The sequence below is a fragment of the Zonotrichia leucophrys genome, chromosome 9 (genome assembly GCF_028769735.1).
Source record: "Zonotrichia leucophrys gambelii isolate GWCS_2022_RI chromosome 9, RI_Zleu_2.0, whole genome shotgun sequence".
In the NCBI taxonomy this organism is placed as follows: domain Eukaryota; kingdom Metazoa; phylum Chordata; class Aves; order Passeriformes; family Passerellidae; genus Zonotrichia; species Zonotrichia leucophrys.
The window spans coordinates 10,680,449-10,706,660 of record NC_088179.1 but is presented as its reverse complement, the minus strand read 5'-3'; the positions used below and the strand labels follow the sequence as shown (position 1 = coordinate 10,706,660).

The window sequence follows — 26,212 nt, the reverse complement described above, 5'->3', positions numbered from 1 at the left end:
CAAGGTTACTAGCAGAATTGAAGGAATTTTTCAAGATTAATGTCTGTCCTCATGGACACGTTTAAGATGTTGCAAAGTATTAAACACAGTCCACCTGTGCTTCCAGCCCTCTGAAACACTGAGCAGGTAGATTCTGTTCTGTATTGCATTCACCTATGATGGCAGGAGATACCATCACTTCCCTTGAGCTCTGGCATGTTCTCAATTCAGTGTTCTGACCTTAATGAAGGGACTACTTGGTAACTGTGTTGCTTAATCTTCCACTGAAATAACTGTTAGAAGATATGTATCTGTGGATCATATAGATTATATAAGTATTAAAACAATTTAAAAAATTGAGAGACTTACAGAAAAATAGGAATATGTTATTTTAATTAAGCAAAAACAGAGTTATAATCACTCGTTCTAAAAATAAAATTAGACTCTTTATCAATCCTTAACATCTGCATTTAATATTTTCTTCTAAACAAAAATACAGATGTGATTATGTAGCAAATTACAGTCTTTGACAACGTATAGTATTCACGTTCTCTTACACTTACTTTAATTCTAATTTGGTCATTAATACTTGATTCATTACTGCAACATGTTACTTGTAGTAAAAGTGCCACAATTGAACTATAAACATGACATTGCCATCTTAAAACTGCTTTGCTATAAACTGTAGAGAATATACAGAGTTACAAAGTTGTTGTGTTTTTATCAAAATATACAAACCCCCCCAAACCTAACACAAGCTAACAATATTTTTCTTATGAACTATACAGTTATATAAAATATTTGTAAAATTATCTTTGTATTTATAAATATTCTACCTTATTTGCTTTGGTCTATATTTATCACCATACAAGTCCACTTAGAAGATATCTTTGTGTACTTTCTTTGAAACATCTTTACACTTTCCTGTGTTTATTATTTTTTTATCCTTATTTAAATGGAACCAAAGCTGCCATGAAACCAGAATTTCTCAAAGGGTTCATAGCATTCACCAGTGACAGAATAAGTAAGTGGACTGTATTATTACTTCAATCAATACTGTATTATCATTTCAATTGTAGTTTTATTGTACCCAAGCTATAGTTTCTTTTAAAATATTCAAGAAGACAAAGTTAAGTAACAAATTGTGAACCATCACAGAGAATGAAGTCAAGAATCACTAACCCTTGTCATGACCTAATTTTTTAACACTTCAACACAGGGATGAACATGACTACCAGAAATGCAGATACGGTACAACAGAGCCCTAGCATATAAAATGCAACTTGCAGACATACACCTGCTTAGACTTTTTGAAGCATCTCAGTTGAAATGAATCACACTTCCACAAAACAGTATTAACTGGAACATTTTGGTGCTGTCTTTCAGAAGCCCATTCTCCCGCTTTGCAGTGACGAGTGCAGCTGCAGGAGGCAGAAGGTGACACTCCTTCCTCCAGCAGCCCGTGCCGGCCCTCTGCTGTGCCCACGGGACACTGCTGGAAGGGTTGGTGGGATCACTGAGAAGGGACGTCTGAAGGTTAGGTGTTGCATTTAAGGCATGGAAATGACAGGGAACCCCACAAACTGGCCCTATACTTGTTTATACACAGGGATAGCCTCAGGGATATATATGGAAGCAAGAGTCTTATTTACCTACTCCTCTCAAACTCAAAGTATTTACGGGAAGTTGCTCTATTGTTTGTGTCCAGGCATTATTCCAGGATGAGGAGGGAAACTGTCTACATGTCCTTGTGTTGAGAAGAACTGTATTTCTAAAAGACAAGAGTTGCAGACCCACCAGGAGGTGGGCATTTCTACACAGGATTTCTGTTTCATGAGAACAATTTTCTTTAGACCAATGCACCTGAAGAGTTCACCAGGCCACTGACATGGGGATTTATGCAGTTTGGAAGACTGGCTATAGTAAGTTCCACTGAACTTTTAATAAATGTCTCAGAGATATATAAATCGGGAATACTTCTCACACCTCTACTTAGACTTAACAGCTATTATCGTAACTACAAAACTGAATATGGAAAGGAAAAGAGTAGTTTAAACTCCTGAATATGTTTTCTAAAGGCTGAGTTACAGAAAAGCATGGCAGAACTCAAATGTACTTCGGCACACCCAAGCCCATGAAACACTTCCCACCTTCACTTTAGGATACACAAGATTACAATTAGCTCCTGTATAAACACATTACTTTTGTAAAAAAAAAAAAAAAGAAATGCAATGTATGGTTTCTGCAGCAAAAATTCCTTCTACACGATACACCATGAACCTACTTATTACTTTTTCTTCAAACAATTCTGATTCAAAACCAGGACTGTGAAATAGTTCAGTGATGACTTTCTTGTACTATTAAGTAGAAGGGTTTGAGCTGGCCATTTTTCTTTCTCTCTATGCTAGAGTCTGTTGTGGCAAAAGTATTTTGGGTGTTCCAAATTAAATCTGTATTATTGCAAATACTAGTTTTTCTGTGTTATTTTTTCTTTTGCATATACTGACACACATTTAGATGAAGAAATTTGACCTTACTGATACGTTTCCCCATTCAATAAATCTTTATCTTCTCCAATATATATTTTTCTTCTCTTTTGCACAATTGTCACTCAGAGTATAACTTCTGTAGTTACATTTTGTGTATTTTTCACTTTGCTTCCTTCTGAGCCAAGGAAATGTGGATTTTCCAAAAGTTTAGTGCTTTCGTTGCAAAACTGTTCTTTTCTATCTTGTGTGCCTGGACTTTTGAATAGATGTTTCTTCTGGTGCATTCCCAGAGCGGCTGCAGTCTTGCAAATTTTGGGGCACTGAAAGCAAGCGTATCCTTTTCCATTATGTTCACGTACGTGCCTTTGCTCATGGTTCCTTTTGGTAGAAAGATACAAGAAGCTCTGAAAGCAAAACTGACAGTGGTAGCGTTTTTCTCCAGTATGAATTCTTTCATGTATTTTGAGTGTTTCATTTAAAGTGAATGCCTTATTACAGTATTGGCAGACAAAATCTTTGACACCCAGGTGAATACGTTCGTGTTTCTGTAAATTACCAGGAACTGAGAAACACTTACCACAGGTTTTGCAAGTGTAGGGCTTTTCCCCAGTGTGACACCTCATGTGCATTTTTAAAGTGGATGGACTTTGAAAATGTTTTTGGCATAACTCACAAATGTAAGGCTTTGAAGCAGCTACATGCCAGTGTACATGTTCTTGAGCTTCTCCTGTGGAAGACTGGTCTCTTTCACAGAGCTCACAGTGAAGATTAGGCATTTCTGTGTTATCCTCCTGGCTGACCACCTTTTCCTCGGGAGCATTCCTGAGTGCATACTCTCGACTGCACGTGTTGTGGCTTTCCATACCAGTGCTCTTGCTTCCGTGCTTTTTCCTCCACTTGGTCTTTTTCATTTTTCTTAGCTGTTTGGATTTCTTTTTTGGTTTATAGTTATAATAAGGTCTCCAGGGTTTATCACTGGAGTCCTGGTCACTAACATCATCACACATTTCTGTCAGTTCCAGGCATTCTGAGCTGTAGAGTCTAGACGGGCTTTTTTCTTTTACCTCCATTTCTGGTTCTTCAGTGAGATTGTTCTGTTTGGACTCGTGTTTGGATTTTCGGCCCCTTTTACAAAACAGCTTAGATCCCAATATATGTCTTTTTACAATGGCTTCATTACCGATTTTTACTGTTATCTGACAAAGAGGTGCGACATTGCTGTCAGCAGATGTTCCAGGTAAGGCAGGCTTTGCAATGTATGTTTCAGTTTTACTGGACTCTTGGACAGTATTTGTAGTTTTGCTACATGAACCTTCTGATCCTGTCATGTGCTGCGTATCCTCAGTTGCTTCTGCTCTGTTGTACAGCAGTGTTTTCTTTTTATCCTTAATAGGTTTTGATTTTGTAATGCACTTCCCATAATTATCTGACCCATACTTACAGTCATCACTTACTGACTGACTAGGCAGGTTATTTGAAGATTCTGTCTTACTGTTTTCTATGGAAGTGACTGTTTTACTGTGCATTATTACTGAAGAAACTCTGCTACTGTGCATTATAACAGAGGGTGCAGAACTGCTGTAACTGATGACAGAGGTTGAATTTTCATTCACATTACCTAAAGACACAACTGAGGAATCACACTCCTGTGAACTTGAGTCATTCACAGCAGTGGAAACTCTTTTTTCAGCTGGGAAAAAGTCCCTCTGCAGGTCAGAATTTAAGATACCTACTCCTCCAGAGAAAGAATTCTGAGTATTTGTGGAAGATGCCGCATTATTACCTGAAGATGTATCCAAGGCCAGAGTTCTGTTGTTTGATATTATACTACGTTGAAAATTCAGCGGTGGTAGCTCAGAGCTAATAGAGCTGGGAATGAAACAGTTAGTAGAAGCAGTTTCATTAGCCTGGGTACTCGTTGGAACATTTTCATAGGAAGAATTTCGATAGGATTTATAAGGCAGTCGCCTGCATTTCATAGGCAAGAGTCGATACAGTTTGTATGGGTACATATTTGGTTTTAATCCCCCGTTGGCTGTCTTTTTATTTACTGACAGGCGATGGTCAATTGCATGGAAAGACTTCTGGTGATTTTTCAGTATGTAGTAAGTCATGAAGGTCTCCAGACAGAAAATGCACTGGTAGCGCCTCTCTCCAGTGTGCCAGATCTCGTGTCGGGTGCGGTACTCAGCTAACGCGAAGACTTTATTGCAGTAGTGACAAGGGTACGTTCTCCTCCAGGAATGCACATTTGCATGTCTGCGAAGGCTGGACAAGGTGACGTAACTACGCTTGCAAACAACGCAAGTGTATAATATCTGCCCATCAACGACTTTAACCAAATGATCCGTTTCTGGTAAAGTGCAGTTTGCATTAGAACAATCAGTGATGCTGTTTTCAGACAAAGGAGGCTCTGTGTTCGCACAGGAGCTTCCATTCCGTCCCTCTGTAGCAGTACAGTTATCTGCAAAATTTTGTTCATTTCCATTGTGAGCTGATAAGTTACTTGATCTCATGCAGACTTGTTCATGACTTTCTAGTATATTTAAATTTGCAAACTGTTTGCTGCAGTATTTGCATATGAAAGTTTCCTGATGATCCGAGTGGAGCTGAAGGTGAGCAGTGAGTAACACCCGGTCATTGAATGATTTTGCACAATAGTTACAACTGTAAACAGGTGGAGTGACTGTCGCCTCAGATGCAGAGACATTAGCAGAAGTGTTTCCCTCTTCTCTGGATACATGTAAATCTCCTGTTTTATTCTGAGATTTTGGAAAGGAAGTAATTGTCTGATCACCAACTGCTTCGTGCTGGGCTTCTGCAGCACTTAGAGTGGAGGCTGGTACTTTGGCTACAGCCAAACCAGTACCCTGGGGCTTAAAGGCTGACTTAGAAGTACTACCTGCTTGTTTTCCCTGCTGAATGACTGGGGTGGCTTGGTGATTTTCATAGCGGTCCTCACCCACCTGGTATGAAGGGCTGCTGTCCTGGTCAACAAAAGGTGCTCCTTGTGAAGTATCTCCTCCAGAAGACACTGCATAGGAGTGTTCAGCCAAGGTACTGGCTGGCTCAGCATCTTTGCACACATCGCTTCTGTCAAGGCCGATACTGGGAGCTTGTATGGTGTCAGATACCTTTTTAAAGCTGGCCCTCAAATCAAGGGGAGAAAACAAATTGTTTTCTGTTTCAAAAATTGAGAATGCATTTGTAATTCGTGGTCCATTTGTCACAGCAGAATCTTCATGTCGCTTTTCATGTTTTTCCTCTTTGACGGTCCCTTTTTCATTGACACAATATGAATAGGGACAGGGGGAGCTCGAAAAGTTTACATCTGTAAGATCTTCTAGAAATGATATTCCAAGTTTTTTCCCTGCAGCTGCAAGGTCCGTTACAGTTTCCTGCCTCTTAACAACTACTGTGGAACTGTAGATGTAATTCAGTATCTCTGTAAACACTTCAGCTTTGAGATCATCTAACTCCAGTACATGACCTGAAATACAGATAGTACGACTCCAAAAAATGTTTTTGAAATAAAGGCTTGAAGCTGCCAGCACATTACTATGCGCTTTAAATTTGGTGTCTTCCACAATTATGGTGACATCGCATAAAATACCCCGAATGCGCTGTTCATTTAAAATGGACAGTACAGTGTCACTGTGGAAGTCGTCCTTGAGGTCCTTTGAATGGGACATGACTGTCATCTACAAGAGAAAAAAAGTAAATTAGAAGGCATTTTTAATCCATTTCAGTTATACATTAGGTTTATAGTCTATTATTTTTATATATTTTTTAGTTTATTAACTTTTAAAGTTTAAGAATGAGTAAAATTTTGTCATAATATTTCAGGTTTAAGTCATACATTCTCTGGTGCCAACACTACTGCAGGAAATGTCTGTCCAGATCAAGGAGGCAGGAGCACCAGTAGCTCCTCAGCAGAAGGCAGAGGATCCCTCTCACTCCCCCCGGCTTGAAGCTGCTGTCCATCCTGAGCCTTTCACTGAGAATTCACCGATGCCTTTTGCTGTGCCAGCGGGTGCAGCTGCTCAGGGTCACCCCGAGGGACTCCCTGAAGGCTGGATGGGATTCCCCAGCATGCCAGGGGGGCACCTGGCACAGCCCAAGGGGGAGGCTGAGGTTGTGTGCAGAGGAGGACTTTGATTCCGGGCTGTTTGTCAGACACCGACTTCGCAGCACAGCTGCATCTGACCTTACTGAGCTCATATCTAAATCACAGCAAGAGAGTCTCAGTTTCAGGGTAAGCAAATGAATGCACAAGGAACACAATTTGGTAGACAACAGTGAAGTACCTATAATACTGTTTATGTGAACAGATTTTTTTTTGAATAGTGATTAAATTCCCTCAATAATTTACACTACTTTAAATTGACTGAAAAGTTCTGAGTAAAACAAGTAGAAAATAATGGAATAACAAGTAGAAAATAAGAGTTTATTCAGTTATAGTTCATACTTAGTGTTCACATTTTATAATTAGATAGTATGTTCTTAATTTCTTTCAAATAGTAAGATTTAATTGCAGTAATAAGTGCCATTAAATAACTGCTAATATATAATAATTAGGTTTAATGCTGAAAAAACTGTTTCGATTAGCCAGACTGTTACTGTATGAATATACTGGTTCATTCAATTGAGAAAAAAAATGCAAAATATGAATGAAAAATATTCTAGAAAAAATGGATTAATTTGCCAGTTGAATTTGAATTTTGACAATTTTTGCCAACTGAATTTTGTATGTGGTGAAAATCGGTTTTCACCAGATGTTTTTTCTCAAATTCAGATCTGTAGCACATAATGAGGTTTACTCCTTTTTTCTCCATGTGTGGAGTAGTATTTTGAACTACTACTGTCCCTTTCTGACTTCAAGTCATGAAGAAATAGTTGTCCCTACAGTAAAAAAAAAAAATCACACTTCTTAAAGACCCTTTTCTTTAAACTTGTGGAAATTAAATGCACCTTAAAGAATATTACTGACAGAAATTTTGTAAGACAGGCTAAAATATTACAACACTGTAAGTCAGGATTTACCTTCTAAATACTTCATCTGCTGCTCCAAACTTTAATGTTCAGCTTTAAAAATTTTACTCTGACTTTTACCCTCAAATACTTTATGTTAAGAATGCCAATATATAAGATAGGTTTGATCCAAATGGCAAAATAAAGGTTTAACCCATATTCACTAAGCAAACAGCAATGGCCATTTAGAACACATTGGCTCATTCACCCAAAATACTGGTGTTATGAATGAAGTTCTATAGGTCTAATTTAATAATCAACAAAATTGAATTTAGCAGCAATTTTAATTGAACAGCAATTTTATATAAATGAATACAATCAAGTACATTAAATATAATCAAGCATATAAAAAAAAATTTGGCAGTGATTAATTAACTATGACTAAGGTTTATATAAGCATAAGCAAAACTGACCGGGGCATGGGGAGGGCTCCTCACCCTCCCTCACGTACAAAACAAAGGAATCCAAACTACACTTCTCTACTGTATGCTAATACATGCTCATTAATATTTTCCAGGAATTTTGACTCCTGAAATCTACATCACTACACTGCATAGCACATGCTCCACTGGCTGCTAGGGGGTCTGTTGGCTTTTTGGTGGTCTTTTCAGAGGAAAGCTCACCATCTTCCTCACTGTCCTCTGAATAACCTTACAGGCTGTACATGCACACTAAGCTTTGTGTTATGTAAGTAAGCAATATGCTCCAAATAAGCCATATTATTTCATAGATAAAACCACTACTTAGATTTCATACCTGGAATCATCCCAACTTTGTTCATCCCAAGGCCGATTCTGTTTTGGGATCTTGCTTATCTCAGTATTACATCCTGTATCCTGTTTTTCACATGTACCATTTGCAAAGGGGCCCATCTGCTTTGTAACACTAATCACATATACTTTTCCTTTATTATTTTATAACAATTATTTTCTAAAATATTGATATAGTTACGATTTAATTAGCATGAATCATATCCATTTATCGCACTGGGAAGTAATCTGTTCTGGAAAATAGGCCTTTCATCATAAAGTTAAGTAACACAAGTCATACACACTCTTGCTCTAACTCATCTAACTACACTCAGAACACTTTTATCACAAATCCACAAACTACGTCCCTGCAAATCAAATTACACAAAAAGTAGCAACAACAACTCCGTGAAGACAAACCAAACGTACTATGAACAAGATTGTAATTTGGTACATTACAGATGAAGCTTGGAAGTAAAATTTTTACCTTGCAGCATGGCCACTGCTTCTATCAGGAAAGGTGTTGTCTTTGCAATTAGTCAAAATTTCTAATAGACTTTGATGGCTGAGAATTTTCAATGCACAGAATTCAGAACAAAACTGTGATTCACAAAAAATACCTCTGATGTTTCCCATGATATGCCGTGGATGTCAAGAAACAAATTCATCAATATAATGGTGATAGAAACATACATGAATATTATTTTGATTATTTGATCACTCTCAGCAGCTGTAAATCTAGATGCAATGTTTTGTGCCTTGAAATGTTAAAATCATAGTTTATAATGGGTTTGTTTATGCCACTAATTTGGCTTACACTAAGTGATATTTACTCATTTGGAATGGCAACCTGAAATTCACAGTGGTTACATACAGTTATGTGCTTTGGCTGGGTATCTGAAAATTCACACGTAACTGTAGATAGTTTCTGGCATATGGAGTCTACAGAAAGCATACTGACAATTCTTTTCTTCCAGCAAGCAGCCACTATTCCATAATTGATTCCTTTTTCTCATTGACAATGTCTGAGATTACATCTGACTGGCTCATGTGATGTGGTATTAGAAACCAACTATCAGACATCAAAAACATTTCACAACAGGAGCTATTGATAGGGTTATTTCCTGAGTATAGGAAATAAATGATGTCAGCTCTACCTCCCAGTGAACTGCCCCACAGGAACTTGCCTGTGTTTTTTCTGTTTCTTTATTGGAGACAGCTGGTTTTAGTTCAAAGACACATCATCTGACAGACTGACTGCTAAGTGTATCAGGCTGCTAATGCCATGCTGAGAGGCATACAAACCCAAGTGGGTTTAGTACAAGTCTTATTATTCAACTAATTATCTTAAAATTTATCTTCCTAAGGACAAAAGTGAGTATTTTAAATTTCTACTTGCCATGTACGTAGACTGACAGCTTTTGCAGTCCTGGACAATTTTGTATGCTCAGTAAAATACTAAACTAGATTCCTTGTGTCAACATTGTAGAAATGATCATTTGCTATTTAGCCATTTAATTTTTTCTTTCTGCGTGCAAAACCATAAGATACATACCTCATTGGAAAGTTACACATAAAAATTCCAGGGCAAATCAGTCTTCAGAGCCAACACTTTTTCCTTCTTCATCTCAAACTACACATCCTCAAACCATTTATTCATTTCTGTAATGATTCTTTACTGGCTTCTATTTCACCTGTCTTGCTTCTTGCATTTGGAAAAACCTGTCTGAAATGCTATAAAATCAAAATGCCCTACTTAGCACACAAATATAAATGGAGTATTTTAGGAATTTTTCTACATTCCACTTGCAGTTCATCCTGTAAAATGAAAACCTGCTCTTCACTTTCCAAGGGAGCACTACCAAGAACCAATATAGACGGAGATCAAACTCTTCAGACGTGTTACTATTAAATATTTTTCATTAAAACACTGGAAGGTCCATTCAGAATGTAACTACTCTTCGGTATGGTTTTTATAATAGAGTTACAGAAGAAAATTCAGTGTTATTTGTAAATTTTTCCCAAAACATATATAAATAGGATTTGTCCTATTAAAGGGCAACTAAACTCCTCAGCCAACTAATCCCTTTTTCCCACAAATCTGTATGTTAATTTCATACTTTTTACTCTCAATCCAGACATAAATAATTTCTTAGGAATCTCAACAGTACCTTTGTAGCATTACCTAATGGTCTTTGGTACACCTATGAATAACCTCAGGTTCAGAACAAGAGAATTTTTGATTGGGGGTTACAATACTATTTGCAGATTTTCTGCAAAAACAGTAACAGACTTAACCTGTCCTTAGAAGTTGTTGGAATCACTTGGAAAAATCAGATTTAAATATTAATCTGAAACTTAAGTGTAATGATCAGTAGGTTTATTAAATTATAACAGTACCTTTTCTGACATCAACAGAACAGCACTCCACAACAGCAGTCACAAATAAAAATAAGTAGTATTAAAAGTTAATGTCAAGATCAGAGATTGATGCATCCAAACACAAATTTGACTACATTCACAGATGACACTGCTAATTATAAATAGATAAGCCAGCTCTACATGGACAGAGCTGAGAGTAGAAGCTACTGTTAATTTTTATATTAACATTACTCAGAAGTCAACAAAGAGTTCAGGATAAGTTTTACTGGCCTATGAATACAATTTTTTTACTACCACAGAGAACTATTACAATCTAGAAATATTCTTTTAACTTCTGCTTATCTTTTGAAATCCACTGTCAGGCGAGTGTACCCCATTACATATGAGATTATTCTATTCCACTTCAGTCAGCTAAATTTGAAAGACAAGCTAGTGGGATAACAAAAAAACTCCAAAGCATTAGGGGCAGTTGCTAGTACCCAGGCAAAATCAAAACCAGCAAGATAAAAGATGAACCGTAGTAAGAATTCTCCCTGTTTTCTTACTCCATGAATTTCTACTGGGTTTTCAAAGCGTTAGTATATTCTGGCACTAACCAACAGGACACTACAGAAATATGTTCATCCCGTATCTTCCCTATGTTCGGTTTCATCCCACTCTGTAAGGGCACTCTGAAGTCTCTGCTTTGTTTCCAGCTGGCTTAGCTGAGGAGGAACATTCACCTGTATCTTAAGCCTCCTTAAGGATGCAGATTTTGTTCTAGAGCTGAAATGGAGGCATCACCAACAAACAAAAACCCCCAAACAAGTACATCCACCCCTTACACACACATCGCCCCAGCTCTGACCCTTGCTTACCTGGAAACTTACTGTCCAACCATCACTGCTACGGCGACTGCCCAGTTTTTTATGGAATCATTTCACCAGTCCTTTGTCGGCAGCAGGGCTGCCTGGATCAGGGCGCTGCAGCCTCCCTGCAACCTTGGGCATGCAGGGCCGTGTTCACGGTGTCTAACGATGTTAATGATGTCTAATGACTTTCAATAGCTCGCAGGAGCGAGTAGGTTAGCGCTCATTCTACAGAGCTACATGTTACTTCTTCAACTGCATTGAGAGACCTTCTCTTTGGACTCTCGCTGCTCACATCCTTCCTTCCCTGTTGCTATAGAAGATCATTACTTTAAATGTTTTTTTGCGTTTTCCTCTTTTAATTCGACAGCTGGGGGGGGCTGGGGTGATGGAATGTAGCCCAAGAGTATGTCAGTGCTAACAGACCTCTGATGGGTCGCGACGAAGCATTCCTGCAGAGCGGGGATCTTCCCCACTATTGGCATCCCGACCTCAATTCCCTCACTCCCCGCTTTACGCTTCCCATGACCTCTCCCACCGCACGAATAGCCCGCGCGGCCTCGGCAGCGCCACGCTCGGACACGCAGGACGAGTCGGTGCCCGGGCGCTCCGGGGCTGCTCCGTTCCCGTTCCGTTCCCACCGCCGCGGCCCTTCCCGCCGCGGGTGGCCTCCCCCTGGCCCCGGGGCCTCCCCTCCCGCCCCCGGCCCGGCCCGGCCGCCGCTGCCCGCGGGGGGGCGCTGCCCCCGCGCAGTGCCGGCCGGCCCGTCCCGCGCCGCGCGGTGCGGGCTTTGCGCTGCGCAGCCTCGGGAACGCGGGGCCCGCGGGCGGCTCTGCCGTCGCCTCCCCGTCCCGCGCCGGCTGCGCGCACGCACTGCGGGGCCCCGGTGCGGCGCGGCGGCCTCGCGCTGTTTTGCGTCTGCGAGCGGCCCCCGCGCGGGCCCCGCACCGCGCCCGCTGATGGCGGAGCCGCGGTGCCCGCGCGGCCCCTCCCGCGGGAGCCGCCACTGACCTGCCGCCGCTCCGTCCCCGCCGGCACAGCCTCGGCCCGCGCGCAGTAGCGCCCCGTCCCCGCGCCATTAACACCGCGCCCGCGGACTCTCCGCGAGCGGCAGGCGGGCGGTGGCTGCGGCCGGGACCGCGATCCCGGCCCGGCGACGGCTGGACGGCGCGGCCGCCATTTTGCTGTGCCGATCCCGGCAATGGGATTGCCCGAGGTCTGCCGGGCAGGGCCGGGCCCGCGCCCTCCGCCGCGCGTGTTCCCTGTCCTCCCTCCGCAGCGAGCGCGCCGCGCTCAGCCAGCTCGGCCAGCGGGGGCCTGGGCCGCTCCGCCGAGCTGCTCGCAGGCAATCGGTAAATTCAGAGCGACGAGGAAACGCGGCGCTCCCAGAACCCAGCGCCTGCTCCACGGCCATCAGTGCAGTGCTCTGCACGTCCCTGAGAATTCCTCCTGGATCTAACACAGGACTTCATTGCCTGACTCTCCTTCCAGGCCTTTCGGCCAGCAAGAAACAGAAAGGGTCTCTGAGCATAGACAGCTCTGTGCTACCTTCTGCCACTTCCCTCCAGAAAGCATAGATCAAACATATCCTTGAAAAAAAATACCTGAAATAAATTACATTTAAATAGTAAATAATAGTAACATTTACCCTTTTCATTATCTGATTATCTTTTTTAAAAGCATATATAGAAACTCAACATGAGGAATTTTGTTTTAAGCAGTATTCTTACTCTTAATTTAGATTTCTTGATATTTTTACTGCCTTAGGAAACAAGCACAACATTACCATTAGTGCTTCATAAGCGGTAACAAACGCTCCCTTAGAACTTGATTTCATCTGTCCAGATGCTCAACACATTCAGTACAGTTCTCCCAGATACTGTCTGTCTCAGCCTCTCACTGCAAATACTCAGCAAAGTCTGTTTTCTCAGAACTCGGAATCATAAAGCTTAGAGAAAAACTGGGCTTTGAAGCACGTGAAAAACATTGTTAGGTAAATGAACAATTTGGTTTTTGTCTTAAAGCTTGCTTTTGTCCAAGGCTAACCTATGTTTATTTTTACAAAGTATTCTGTATAAGGCTTCAGAGACAGAACCTTTATTTTCAAATCTTAAACCTATGCATTAAAAGCCCTGAATAATAGGAAATTATTAATTTTAGCCAAAAAAAAATCAAGAAGCATGAACTATTTAATCATTGTCACACTTGATGGGCCTGGAAGTTAGAATTTTGGTAGAGCCTCTTCATGATAAATGCTGCTTATCATTGCAGGAAACTGCTTAATATCAACATAATGTACAAATTCTATTATAAAGAAGGGAGGTCTTTCTTTTTTCCCCCAATTCTGTCTTGGAATTATCAGTGCTTTCCCAGTTGGTTAAAAGCTGTGGAAAGAAATTTTTTCCTGTCAGGAAATTGTCACAATTTCAGTGACTTATCTATACACACCTTTTTCACTAACTTACACAGTCCACATTAAAAGTTCATCTTAGAAACACTGAACATTTCTGTGAAGAGTTTAATTCCCTCTCTAATTCTGGATCACTGGAATTTTTACCTGTAACTCACCTACTGGAGCTATGAACATGTTTTTAGCTTAGGGCTCTCTGCCACTGAAAAACAATTTCTTTAATCTCATGGCAAATTGAGTGATGAGATGACCAGTAGCTGCTCACCAGCAGCTGTGGGAATGGGAACAAATAATTGAAGAACACATTGGTTTTGGCAAAGGGAGAGCGTGTCCCAGCATTTTACCAACATTCATTTTTATTCCAACCTACATAATGGATAAGCAAAGTTTCATACCTACATGTAGGTTGCTTTTAATCTTGAATTTTGCCTATTGCTTATTTGCTTGTTTTTTAAAATTTATTACTGTTTTAGATATATATCTACATAATCATATGTATTAATGAAGATTTTTGACACAAGTGCCATAAAAAGTATTTGTGACAAATGTGTTGTCAGTAACAATACAATAAAATGGATTAAATTAAACCTGTTGTAATCCCTTAAAGGAAATAAATGCCTTACTGAACAAGCATCTTGAAACAAATTTAAAGAAGATTAAGTTATTAATTCCCCCTAAATCTTAATTAAAATTGATTATTTTAAAATGTTTTGAAACTCAGATGCATAACCATCATTTGTATAACTGATATGTCCAACTTAGAGACAATAATTTATTTGTACTTAAACATTGGCTGCTCTGGCAGTCTACAATATCTATAGATAATATAGATATATTAATCTATAATATCTATAGACAATATAATAGATATAGAGAACAAAAAAAATAATCAAGTTTTCTCTCTCCTTTTTTTAAAGGGTGTTTAAAAGGCAACTTTAGCTCATCCACTAAAAAAAGAATCATCTTTTCTGTAACTAGTAGTGTAATTGAAGGTACTAATTTCCATGTATACGTATATATACACACACACACACACACACACACACACACACACATTATATGTATATACATATTTATATATATAACTTGAGCTATTGGGAATTCACAGTCTCATCAGCTCATTGTGTGTTAAAAATATTCTTCAGAAAAAGTAATTCTTTCTCTAAGGCTGTCTTGGCATCATCCAAGGTTTTACATAATCATTGTAATGTTTCATGGAAAACCAACTGCAAGCAAAGCAAATGGAGGCACTGGTGCTGCAGCTAGAGCTGTGAATGCCCTGCAGTGATATCTGGGAGAAGCTGGACAAGATCCATGTGCTCTGCAGCCCTGAGTCCAGGGTGTAATCCCCAACACTAATGATGTACTTTGGAAACAGTGAGCTTGCTAGAGTATATGTACCAATTCCTATTAAACATAAATGATTGTGCATGACAACACACAAATACTGTGTTCCTTTTAGAAGGAAGTCCAAGGAGTTTAGCATTGGATTATTTCTCATATGGTAAATCTGCAAGATCTAGAGAAAATTTTCAGCAAATCTCTTTAAAATGTATAAAACATTTCCAAGGTTACTGAAATGGTGGTGTTGGGATGCTTTGCTGAAGTCTGATAATCTCACTTCTGCAAGTTGTGGCATATGGTATTCTTTCTGTAAGAGTATTTAATGAAAAATGTGCCAATATTCCTCTCTAGACTAGCAGTTTCAGTTCTTAAGCAACAGCAGAAAACAACATATAGAGCATTACTCAGTCTTGCAAATTCCTCATAAGCAACAGGAGTTTGGCCAGGATTTGACTGGTTTCTGTCTCTGTGCCTAGACCAGCCTATCCAAGAGAAAAATGCTAGGATAGACTGTCATCTTCAGTGCTCTCCCTTCTGAGGTGGGAGCATCCAGGGGTGCTGCTGAGAGGGAAACAGCTCCTCTGGACCCTCGGGCAGGCCAGCCCTTCACCCAGGAGGGGGCACAGCAAAGACCCAGCAGCCCAGAGTGACTTCAGCTCCCCTTTGTGGCCCATGAGCAAGGGAAGGAGTTCATGTGCAGCCCTCTTGCTCTCATTCAGCATCAGGTGGAGGGAGAAAGAATCCAGTTACAGCACCTGCAGTAGCCCCCTGCCCTTTCAGGTTTGGTGGAAAGGAGAGAAACTTGGGACAACTTGCCTGGCTTTCAAACTGTGTGAGCTGTGCACGTGCACCGAACTCAGTCTTTCTCCAAGAAATGCTGCCTTCTTAAAATTTAGCTATGGCCTAATCAGAGTCCCCTTAACACTAAACAGGACATATACAAGCAAGCAATTTTTAAAGGTGTAACTACATACTTTTCTCTTTTCTAAAAAAACAAATGAAGCAATGACAATAACATAAATCCAAATTCTTCTCTTGCACAAAATACAAAAGCTTATATTGTACTGCTACTAAGAATCAGCTGAATTGACATCTTGCTATCTCTGAACAATCTTATTATTATATTCCATTTAAGTCTTTTTTTATGTGCTGCTGGCAAGCTGTTTTCTAGCTGCCTACACTTGTAGGACATATCAGTCCTTAGCTAACAGAGGCCAGTTGCAAACATGAAGCCATGTTTACAGGCAGAATGACAACAACAGACATTCTTCTGTTGATGACTGTTGTCAAATGTAGTGATTAATATATTTGAATAGCTTGGAACAAAAGAAGCAAACTAAACATTTAGGTTTTGTTCATTCAGAACAATTACTATGTGGTATTCTGTTGCCTGTTCTGTTATCAGAAAGGTAAAATAAAAGTAGTTGACTTCAGCCTCTATTTTCCAGTTTCCAGAGGAAGCATCATTTGAATATGGGAGCCAGCATCCACAATGCAGCTCGGGGTTGCTGTTCTGGGTGAGGTATGTGGGGGCCAGGCCAATGCATCAGTTCTTGCCCTTTACTGCAGCTGATGTGGCAAATCAGAATGGACTGGGAACAGAGTTCAGTCTGCACCTGCAAACACCTCGTTCAGTTGGTCTGCCAGCTGGCTGGACACAGCACTTTTGGAAACCAGAGCTGGTCTTCAAGCTGTTAATTTGCCACCACTAGCCTCCAGTATTCCTTAACATTTTGCAAAATATTTTTGGTTTTGCTGTTGTTTTGGTAAACCAAAACCAACCAAGGGATAGCTATTCTCTCAGTCATCACTGCAATGTGGCCAATATTATGACAACTTAGTGAACACTCGAGAAATTCATATGCTCTTAAATATTCTTATGCTCCATTTTGTGCTGACCAAAGGGGCCCAGCCCAAGCCCTACTCCTCCTTTTCCATCCTACTGCATGATTCCAAACTAAAGGCTGAAGCAGGACCTCTGCTCATGCAGTGGAGAGTAACTGTAACAAAAGCAGACAGCACTGGCAGTACAAAGAAAACTGTGGTGGCTCCAGCTCTGCTTTGTGCTGCTTGCTCTGCCACCAATGTGAACTGCTCAGATCTGAGCTCTGCTCAGGTGGGGGACAACAGCAACAACAACAGCAACAACTATTACTACTACTGCTGCTGCTGCTGCTACTGCTACTGCTACTGCTACTGCTACTACTAAAACCCCAACAGTTGGCTTGCCTCTCCATAATAATTTCCCAAACTCTTATTCACTCAGGAGCCTTAATAGTAAGTGGCATGTGATAGTACATATCCACATTGTTTATGGTTCAGGATCATGAAAAGTTTCCTGTGGCAGTGTTTAAACTATCTGAAACTAATACTAGATTCTGGTATTGATTCTCATCTTGGCTGTTGAGAGTAAGGGAAATGTTGAAAATTGTCAGCTTAATTTCCTAAATCTGATTGCTATGTATGAAGTCTACTCTCTTACTAAGCACTCCAAAAAAGTAAATGGGAATATTTTCATTGATTTCAAGGCAAATTTAATGAGGGTGCTTGTCACCTAAGCAACTTCTCAGGTTACACCCACTGAATTTAAACCCAAGATTTGTAGATTTCCATTTTCCTCATATTTTTAACTAATAGGATTTTAGATTTTTTCTTTAAAATATATAATTTGGCATAACCCAAAGTGTTGGATACACTTGTCATTTTATATATAAATTAATACTTCAAGAAGAAAGGGCAAAAATAACTTGTACATAAACTTGTTGAAGTCAGTAGACAAACTGACTTCAGAACTGATCTTATTTATCTAAGCTTTATTTTAATCCGCACTTGCACAGAAAGTGTAAGTGCTGCCTAAATGTTACATCCAGATATTATTCCAATGATCAAGTGTGATTTTGACTTCCTTAACTGTTTCTTGACCCCTGCCTTCTCCTGTTGTCTGGCAGAAGACAACACCTGGGTCATACCTCTTTGCCTGCCTATGTTAGCTAGAACCAGTGTGCTACAAGCAACACCAGCTTCAGTCTTATTTAGTGCCTCCAGTTTGTTACTCTGTAAAGCAATGTGATCACGCTTGCTTCTGAATGCTGGTGCAAGATTCAAATGGAGAGTGCCTGAGCATTTCTGAAAGACACCTTTACCCATGATTTCCATCAGCACTTATAGCAGTGCTGTAAGTATTCACAATCCTAGAGGAAGGTTTCCATTTGCAGGCCAAGCCTACCATGCCAGTTTTATCCAGCTATTCCAAGTCAAATTAAAAGTGCAGTAATAAAAAGTCACAAGAGATATTTTCATTGAAAGCATGAGGGGTTTTGTTAAAATCTTTGAGTATTAGGAAACTACACTGGGCCATGCCCAGAAATCTTTTTATATGGTGATTTTCAAGATGCATGCATTATTGTGAGCACATGGTATGTAAATGCATTGGGCTGCTTAATAAGTATTCACTGACACACATCTGCAGCTTTGCTAATGTACCTTTTATTCCTATGTGGTTGTCAAGGAAACAGGTTATGGCCCAGTATTCTGTCTCAAATGTACTGAGCAAGTGTTCTAAGATAATTTACTTAAAATAGATACAACTTGGGTTTTGTAGCTCATTGCTTCTGTAAATGCAGGTAACATGAATTTATCTAATTGTAATGTTTCACTGGTTAGTTTAAACCACCAATGCCATTTTATTGCCTCTGAAAATCCTTTACATTTTCTGTAAAGGAACACATAACATTGCATATTAAATGTAAATTTAATTACAGAAGACATTTTGAGATATTCTAGGAATTGAAGAGGGCTTTTTGACTTGGGATTGTGGTATTGTGTTTTTCTGGGTTTTCTAGAAATTTGATTCCTTACTGTACATTTTGCCTGGTGACCTTAATTACTTCAGTTTAAAGATAACCACAGCGAGAATGGCTCTGGTGCAACAAAGCATTTTCTACCAAAATTTGTGCAAATATTGCCACTGAAATCACTGGGACTTCTCCCTTTCTTATACCCTTTGGTACCAAGAACCACATTAAAAATTAATGAATTAGTCAGAATTTCACCGATTCATTCATTCAATACAAGTATAACTTAAATCTGAAGCACAGATACCAGGCATACTTATACTAACCAAGATTATTATTGGACATTCACAATAAGAAAAAATGAAACTGCTAATATTTGAAAAAGCTGTGCAAAATGTGAACTGTTATTTTGAAATATCCTTTGTGATTATCACAATACTATACCTGAATCTACAAACTGCTCTTTCCAGCTCATGAATCAAGAGGCTTTTTTGTGTCCCTGATTAAAGTCATGTATAAAGGTAGAGATTCTAGGAACTATACCCAGCTTAACCAACACAACAGTGTCAGAAACAGGCACTGGCACAGAGAGTTCCTCTGCCTCTCCTGCGTGGCACGGGTTTGTAATGAACACTCGTGACTGGGATCCAGAGCTAACATTCTGGCATGCTCAGGAGCTTTGTGTGCATACCAAAATGTTTGGTTTGTGCAGATCACTGGAGGCTGTAACAACCTGTTTCAAAAACTATTCTGTCTGATTTTGTTTGTCCAGTCTCTATGGAAATAGAAATCCGGTAGGAACTGGAAAATTCCAACGATACTGACATGCAAATAGAGCAATGTGGTACCACAGTGAGAACAAATCTTAAATTGTTGTAATAAACTAGAAATTATCAGAAAGTATACGCAGGTAATGTAGTGGTGATGGTGTTAAATAATTTAGCTCTATTTCTATGTGAAATTACCCCATAAACTTACCCACCTAAAATCAGGTTGTTCTTCTGTTAGAGTCTTTTAAAAGTGGTATTGACAGGTATTTTCAGCAAAACCATCTCAGTAATTTGGTGGACTGTGTGGCTACAGTGTATCAGCCTGCGAAGGGAAAAATCCAAATTTAATGACTGAATTATTAGACGAGTACTAATTCCCACATACATTGCGTAATTCATCAGAATTTTCCCTGGGGTGCTGTAGGGCTCCAAATCAACATCTGGGAATTTTAGAACACGCCAGCAATAAACCAGTAGCATTAACCAAACTTCTGCTGCATTGTTTTATTATGGTTTAATCTGTGTTGTGCAGACTGGACATAATGACATGTTCTAGACAGAAATGTAAGGAGGTTTTCAAGTTTAAAGTAATTATTTTGAAAGACATTTTCTTTCTCTTCTTTCTCTTCCACCACTTTTCTTTTGATCTCTTGTCACAGATATCACCACAGGATCTGTGATAATGACATTTCTACGCAGCTCTTGTTCTCTGGAATACACTTCCTGTATTTCTCTGCTTAAATGATTATTCATCACTGTCAAACATCCTGATTTTATTATTATGTATCAAACATACTAAAAAGCTTTTCCTGTAACAGTATAAAGATTATGCGGAACCGGGTTTTGTTTCTAAGATACTGAAAAAAATGAAATTGTTCAATAGAGAAATTGCAAAATCATGCTGATAAGGCCTTGTGACTCAGCTGACAGGCATTCATACAGCAGCAAGTATGGAGCAGCAATTAAGAATGCATAGCTCCATCCCCCATTTGCAAATACACTGTATGCTCTTAGCAATAACATTGTACAGAAAATACAGGATCCATTACTTTGGCTTGAAAAGGTAAGAAGGTGAGTTAATTTTTTGTTGTTGTTGTTGGTTTAGCCTATGTTAATTGGTTGGTTTAGTATATGTTAATTTGAATAAGAAGTGTGTAGCTCACACTTGCCCTCAACAAAGGCCAGAATGAAAAAAAATGCAGTAAGCCATTATTATTGCCTCAAATTCCAATAAAGGCATATTCATAAATGACCAAAATATGATAAATGGGAAGCTTAAGCATCATGTTTGGAGGAATCCAACAGTTAAGGATCTTACCAAAGCTAAAGATTTCCCAAATTTGATAATGCCAGAATTCAAATACAATATTATCCATAATAAAGCCCTTTTAATACTTAGTGAAGCAATTTATGTGAAAAAGCACAACAGACACTACCTCAAAAGGGTTAATTGGTACCTATTCATTACTACCAGAATCTGTTTAATAGTCTGACAAATATTATCTGAACATAGCTAGTTTCCCACTGAGGGACCTGCAGTTTCAAATTGAAATGAAGTTTAGAGGCAGAAGTAACCTTAATTAGAAAGACCATTGAAAAACAAGTAGGACAGTGTCCAAGTGAATTTTTTTTTTGGTTTGATTTCATTTTTACTCATGCTTTGTTTATATTTCCTGTTAGGCAGAAATGGAATTTGCATGGATAGAGGAAAAAATTCCAATTATAAAAAGGGTGGTTCAGTATCAACAATTAGACTTCTGTGATAAAACTAAACACTCCCTCCCCCAACCCACAAACAAAATAAACCCAAAAACCCTAACAGGCCCCACTGACAGTAGCATTTGCAGGCTGTGCTGGAGGTGGGAAAAACTGCACCTGCTCCTCCATGCCCTGGTTAGCCCTCTTAGCAAAAGAATAAAATGGATGAAGTTTACAGAAGATTTTTTATGGCACCTCTGTCAGCAACATTCTGACACTCTGCATTAGCTGGATGTAAGTGCCACTGAAATACATGCAGCAACCCACGTATGGCAGTCAAAACTGGAAACAGCTTGCTAATTACTGGACTCCTCCTAAATAAAGAAATCCTTTTCTATCGCTAGAAGAAATTACCGTTCGTGGCTGCCAATGAGTTTTTCTGGACTCATGAAAGCACTTGAGTTCAGTTATATTCATTACAAGAGGACTTGCACCCCTTAACAAACAGCAAATCTGCAAATGGATTTAAAAGAACCATAGGGAAATGTGCTCATGTAATGGAGCTACTTTTTGAAAATGCCTTGAGTGGATATGTTTAGACACAAAGATATAATAAAAACAGTTTATTGCTAAGTGCCTCATCTTTTCTAAAGATAAGTATCAGAGGCAATAAATAGATTAGACATGTCATTTGCTCAGCATTTCCTTTAAAAATAACCACACAAGAATAAACAAAGAAATTTACTTTCTTACTACATTTAATGGTGCCCTCCATATTAACATTTTAGACAGGAAAATAATCAGCAGAAGCAAGCTACTGGAGATAAATCAAATTACAAAAATGCAGGCTTTAATACGTCACTTGAGAGATGCTGTCTGTTACGTTTTCAGTTCTGCTTCTTTAGGTGGAACAGAGGAATACTGGAGTGCATGAAATTATTCTTATAATTATGAATCTAATGGTTTTATTGTCATCATTTAGGATTTGCCTATTATGACACATGACAAGTCATATTCCTGAACAGTTATACTCTGCTCATTTGGAATTCACTGAACTGGTATATTTAGAAGTAAATGAGAATTAGTTTAATATTACTCATACTGTCAGGACTATTATTGATAATTGGCTGTGCTTCTAAATACCTGCTCTGCATTCACTTTCAGTGCTGAGTCTTCTTCCACACAAAATATACTCATTTTAAAGTCAACGACATGAAAGGAAAATGGCTTCCCTGCTGCAAAAGTCTCATTGCAGTAGTGAGAATTTCTCAAGTCACGTACAAAGGGCATCGACGAGGAGATACACTACGTTATAAGCTCAGTGGAGACATTCAATACCATCTGATCTGTGTGGGCAGTTACCTGTGGTATACATAACATTTAATTTCACTGGCATGGTAAAAAATATTAGCTAAAAATAGAAATAAAGAATTGTAATACTTAAATTTTGCAAAATCTACAAGGTCTGCAAAATACCGCAGACCACAAGTGAGCTTATTCTCTAAAGGCTTGTTTCAGTTCTGACTGGAGTTCTTTTGCAGTATGCTTAAACACAGTTCTTTACCTGAACTTCAGACTGGGTCCACTATTTAAAGAAAGGTTTATTAGCATTACTGTGGCGGAATTCAGCAAAGCTGAAGGAAGGTTTAAACCTTCTGATTCTCTACATTTGTCAGCTGCTAAATGTTTTAGTCATATTTTTATACTTGTGATGATAATAAAACTATTATTTTATATACACACAGTACAAACCTTGACCTACATGCAAGACTGGGCTAAATTAAAAAGAAGCCAGGGTACGTTTCTGGGAGCAACCAATGCAAGCCAGAAATAAACCAGGTTTTTGTGTGTACAGCTTTATAAACATGGCATCATTTAAGAACTGATAGCCGTATGGAAACACAAAGTGAGATCACATTCTGAGTTAGAACTAAGAAGAAACAACTGTGACATTTCCATTTGCATTGTGATATTGCTACTAAAGAGAATAACATCTTTCTACATCTCTACCATTGAACCTTTTTAAAGGATTTGGTTGCCAAGGAAACTGGTTCTGGCCCAGTATTAATTTGAAAGAAATATATTATATGAGTTGGTGTAAGTAATACAGTACTCATAATTATTGTTATTCTTTATGCTCAAATTCCAGGTTTTTTACTTAAGGCTGTTAAGTTTTTATTTAATAATTTTTTGTGTGTGTGAAGTAAAACACATTTCAGTGAACTGATACCCAGTTTAAGCTGACAGGGCCATTTATATCAATCTCTCTCTTTAAAGTTCTCCTACCTTTAAATAACAAGAAATGCTGCAGTTTTATGTTTGTAGCCAATACTGAAAATATAAGCATTAAAGCATATTATTCTTTAATTAATATTTCGCACAAAACACAAAACCGCTTATCACAGAATTTAAATATTTTTCTTTTTTCTAATCTTCCTCAATTTTTATTTCTGTCTTTTAGCTGCAAGTTTAGTAATGCTTATAGTCAGCTTTAAAATGTAATGGAATCAATAAGGTTTTCAAAAATTCTTTTGTTGCATAAGCGTTGCCACGCCCTTAGTACATATGATTATTTTAACAGACATGATTGCTCCACTTTCACAATAGATTTTAAAAAAACAGATAAGAGTAATTGCCATGCCAACATGTGAAGACTACAATTTAATATAGATTGTTTTCATTAACAGTTTAGTGCATTTTAAAACTGAAAGCTACATTCCAAAACCCATTTCATGTTCTTGCAACACTGACCAAGAAAACAGTAAAACATGCAAATCTCAACCTACCTGCATGTACCACTTAGAGCAGTGTTAACATGGCAATGCACCCAGCCATTTTTATGTAAAGCGATGGAGATAAGTTCTGTTCATGGTCTTCTTGATAATTTTTTAGAAGCAGTTGTCAAAATTCAGATGGGAAGCAGCTTGAATAGACCGTGAGCAGGAGAACTGAGTTTATCAACAGGGAAAGCAGGAGTGGGAAAAAAAAGTCCTCATCCAAGGTTTTCTGAAACTGCAAAACAAGGTTGGCTTTTTTTTTTTCTCCTCCTCAGAGGGTTCAAAGCTTGAAGCTGACCACTGCAAAGGCCACTTGTCACATTTACTGAAAATCAACCTATTGATATCACAGCTGAAAATATAAACTCGACAACCAAAGCCCATTGCACAACGTGGACTGCGTAAGAGTTAAAAATAGATTTGACGTGCCTCCTACCTGCATAATAAATATGTAAGTTTCAAGTGCTTTAATTCGATATTCACATTAATTAACAATACAATATACATTATTTAAACTACAGTAAATGCAAGAAGAAAAAGGGTGACACCATCTGGAAGCACAGTTTGCTTTTTTTTTTTCCTTTCCAAGGGCTAATAATGTAGTTTGAATGTGATGACAAGCTAACAGCTCACCACATTGCAAATGAAAAAAGAATTCTTAAGGTGATGCTCAAATATCTAAGCCTGTAATGAAGCACAAACCAGTCTTCACTACTGCATGACATGGCACACAGACCATTTACATACTCACATTTGAGATACTAGGCACAGTATAATGAATTCAATACACAGCATGCACACAGCACAAGCAACGTTAATCCTGCCTGCCATTTTAGGCTTGCAGGAGTAAGATACATACTGCAGCACAGCTCTGGTAAGGGAGGAGGTAGGGGACAGCTCACCTTAAATGCAGTATCTGATTAATGTTGTAAGTGACATTGCGTATCAGCTACAGAGTCTTGGTTCAACTGGGTGGGAGGGAACAAAGAAAATTGTCATCAACTGGTGATGCAAGATGAGCTCCAGTCACTAACACTGTTAGCAAACTCCAAATTCTACAACGATACGGTAGTAGGCATTTCAAACTCTTATCAAAATCTGCTTGTGCAATGGCTGAGTCGCCTGCCGAGGAAAACAAAACAGTCTTCTTGCTTATTGGAGAAACGCTGCATCCACTACAGCAACATCCTCTCGATGCAGAAAGATTGCACGTCACACATATTAAATCCTGAATGCATTTGCTGTGCTTTCTTAATTTTTAAGTTCCAGTATTAAAAAATAAAACTAAAAGCCAATGATAGCAGAAATAATATAGCTAAAGGTCTAATGTGCAGACAAATAAAACATTTCTTTTTCTCTCCTCTCTGTTTTCTCTCTTTTACAGTCCATCAAAATCCTGAGCAGTATTGACAAACCACACGAGCACCGGGTCTGACTGCATGATCAGCTGTCTGTGTCTACGCTACACCCTGTTAACCACAAGCAGTGTTAGAGCTAAATATATCTGCAATGCAGAAACAGTAGGTGCTATGTGGTACACAATTCTGATTAGTTTTAAGATATTTTTCTATCCTCAGATATAACAAATAAAACAAAATTTGCTGCTGATCTCTCTCGAGCATGGTATCTGTCAGACTTACAGAACATAAAAGCTATCCTAAGTACACTGACCTAGATAACACTAAGAAGACTTAAGCAGCGTGCAAGCATACTCACTGTCAAAGCAAGGAAAACGAAACAATGATTGTCTAATCAAACTGAAAGCAACAACTCGCTAGCACAGTATAAATTCCAAAATGCTACGTACTGTATATGCACATCTCATGTTATTGGAAGACGCAAAGCTCCTTTGTTTTTTTTTTTCTCGGCGGCTTTTCTTAGCTACGGTTGCACAATGACATTCTGACATCATGGAGGTCAATGCAGATACTAAAGTGCTGT

The 26,212-nt window shown here is 38.9% G+C and overlaps 1 protein-coding gene across 7 annotated transcripts; it reads right to left on the bottom strand.

Moving 5' to 3' along the window:
• Nucleotides 1-355: 355 nt before the first annotated feature.
• On the bottom strand, nt 356-26,212 carry ZBTB38 (zinc finger and BTB domain containing 38). 7 transcript variants are annotated; one of them, XM_064720725.1, is made up of 5 exons: nt 26,079-26,212; nt 25,174-25,239; nt 24,281-24,506; nt 20,009-20,118; nt 356-6,169 (listed from the first exon to the last, which is right to left on the bottom strand). In XM_064720725.1, exon 5 carries the CDS (start codon nt 6,167-6,169, stop codon nt 2,591-2,593), a length of 3,579 nt encoding a protein of 1,192 aa, XP_064576795.1. In that variant the 5' UTR covers nt 20,009-20,118; nt 24,281-24,506; nt 25,174-25,239; nt 26,079-26,212; the 3' UTR covers nt 356-2,590. The 7 variants fall into 7 exon arrangements, with proteins under 7 accessions (XP_064576795.1, XP_064576792.1, XP_064576794.1 ...); XM_064720722.1 differs by lacking the exon at nt 20,009-20,118; XM_064720724.1 differs by lacking the exons at nt 20,009-20,118; nt 26,079-26,212 and adding an exon at nt 25,988-26,014.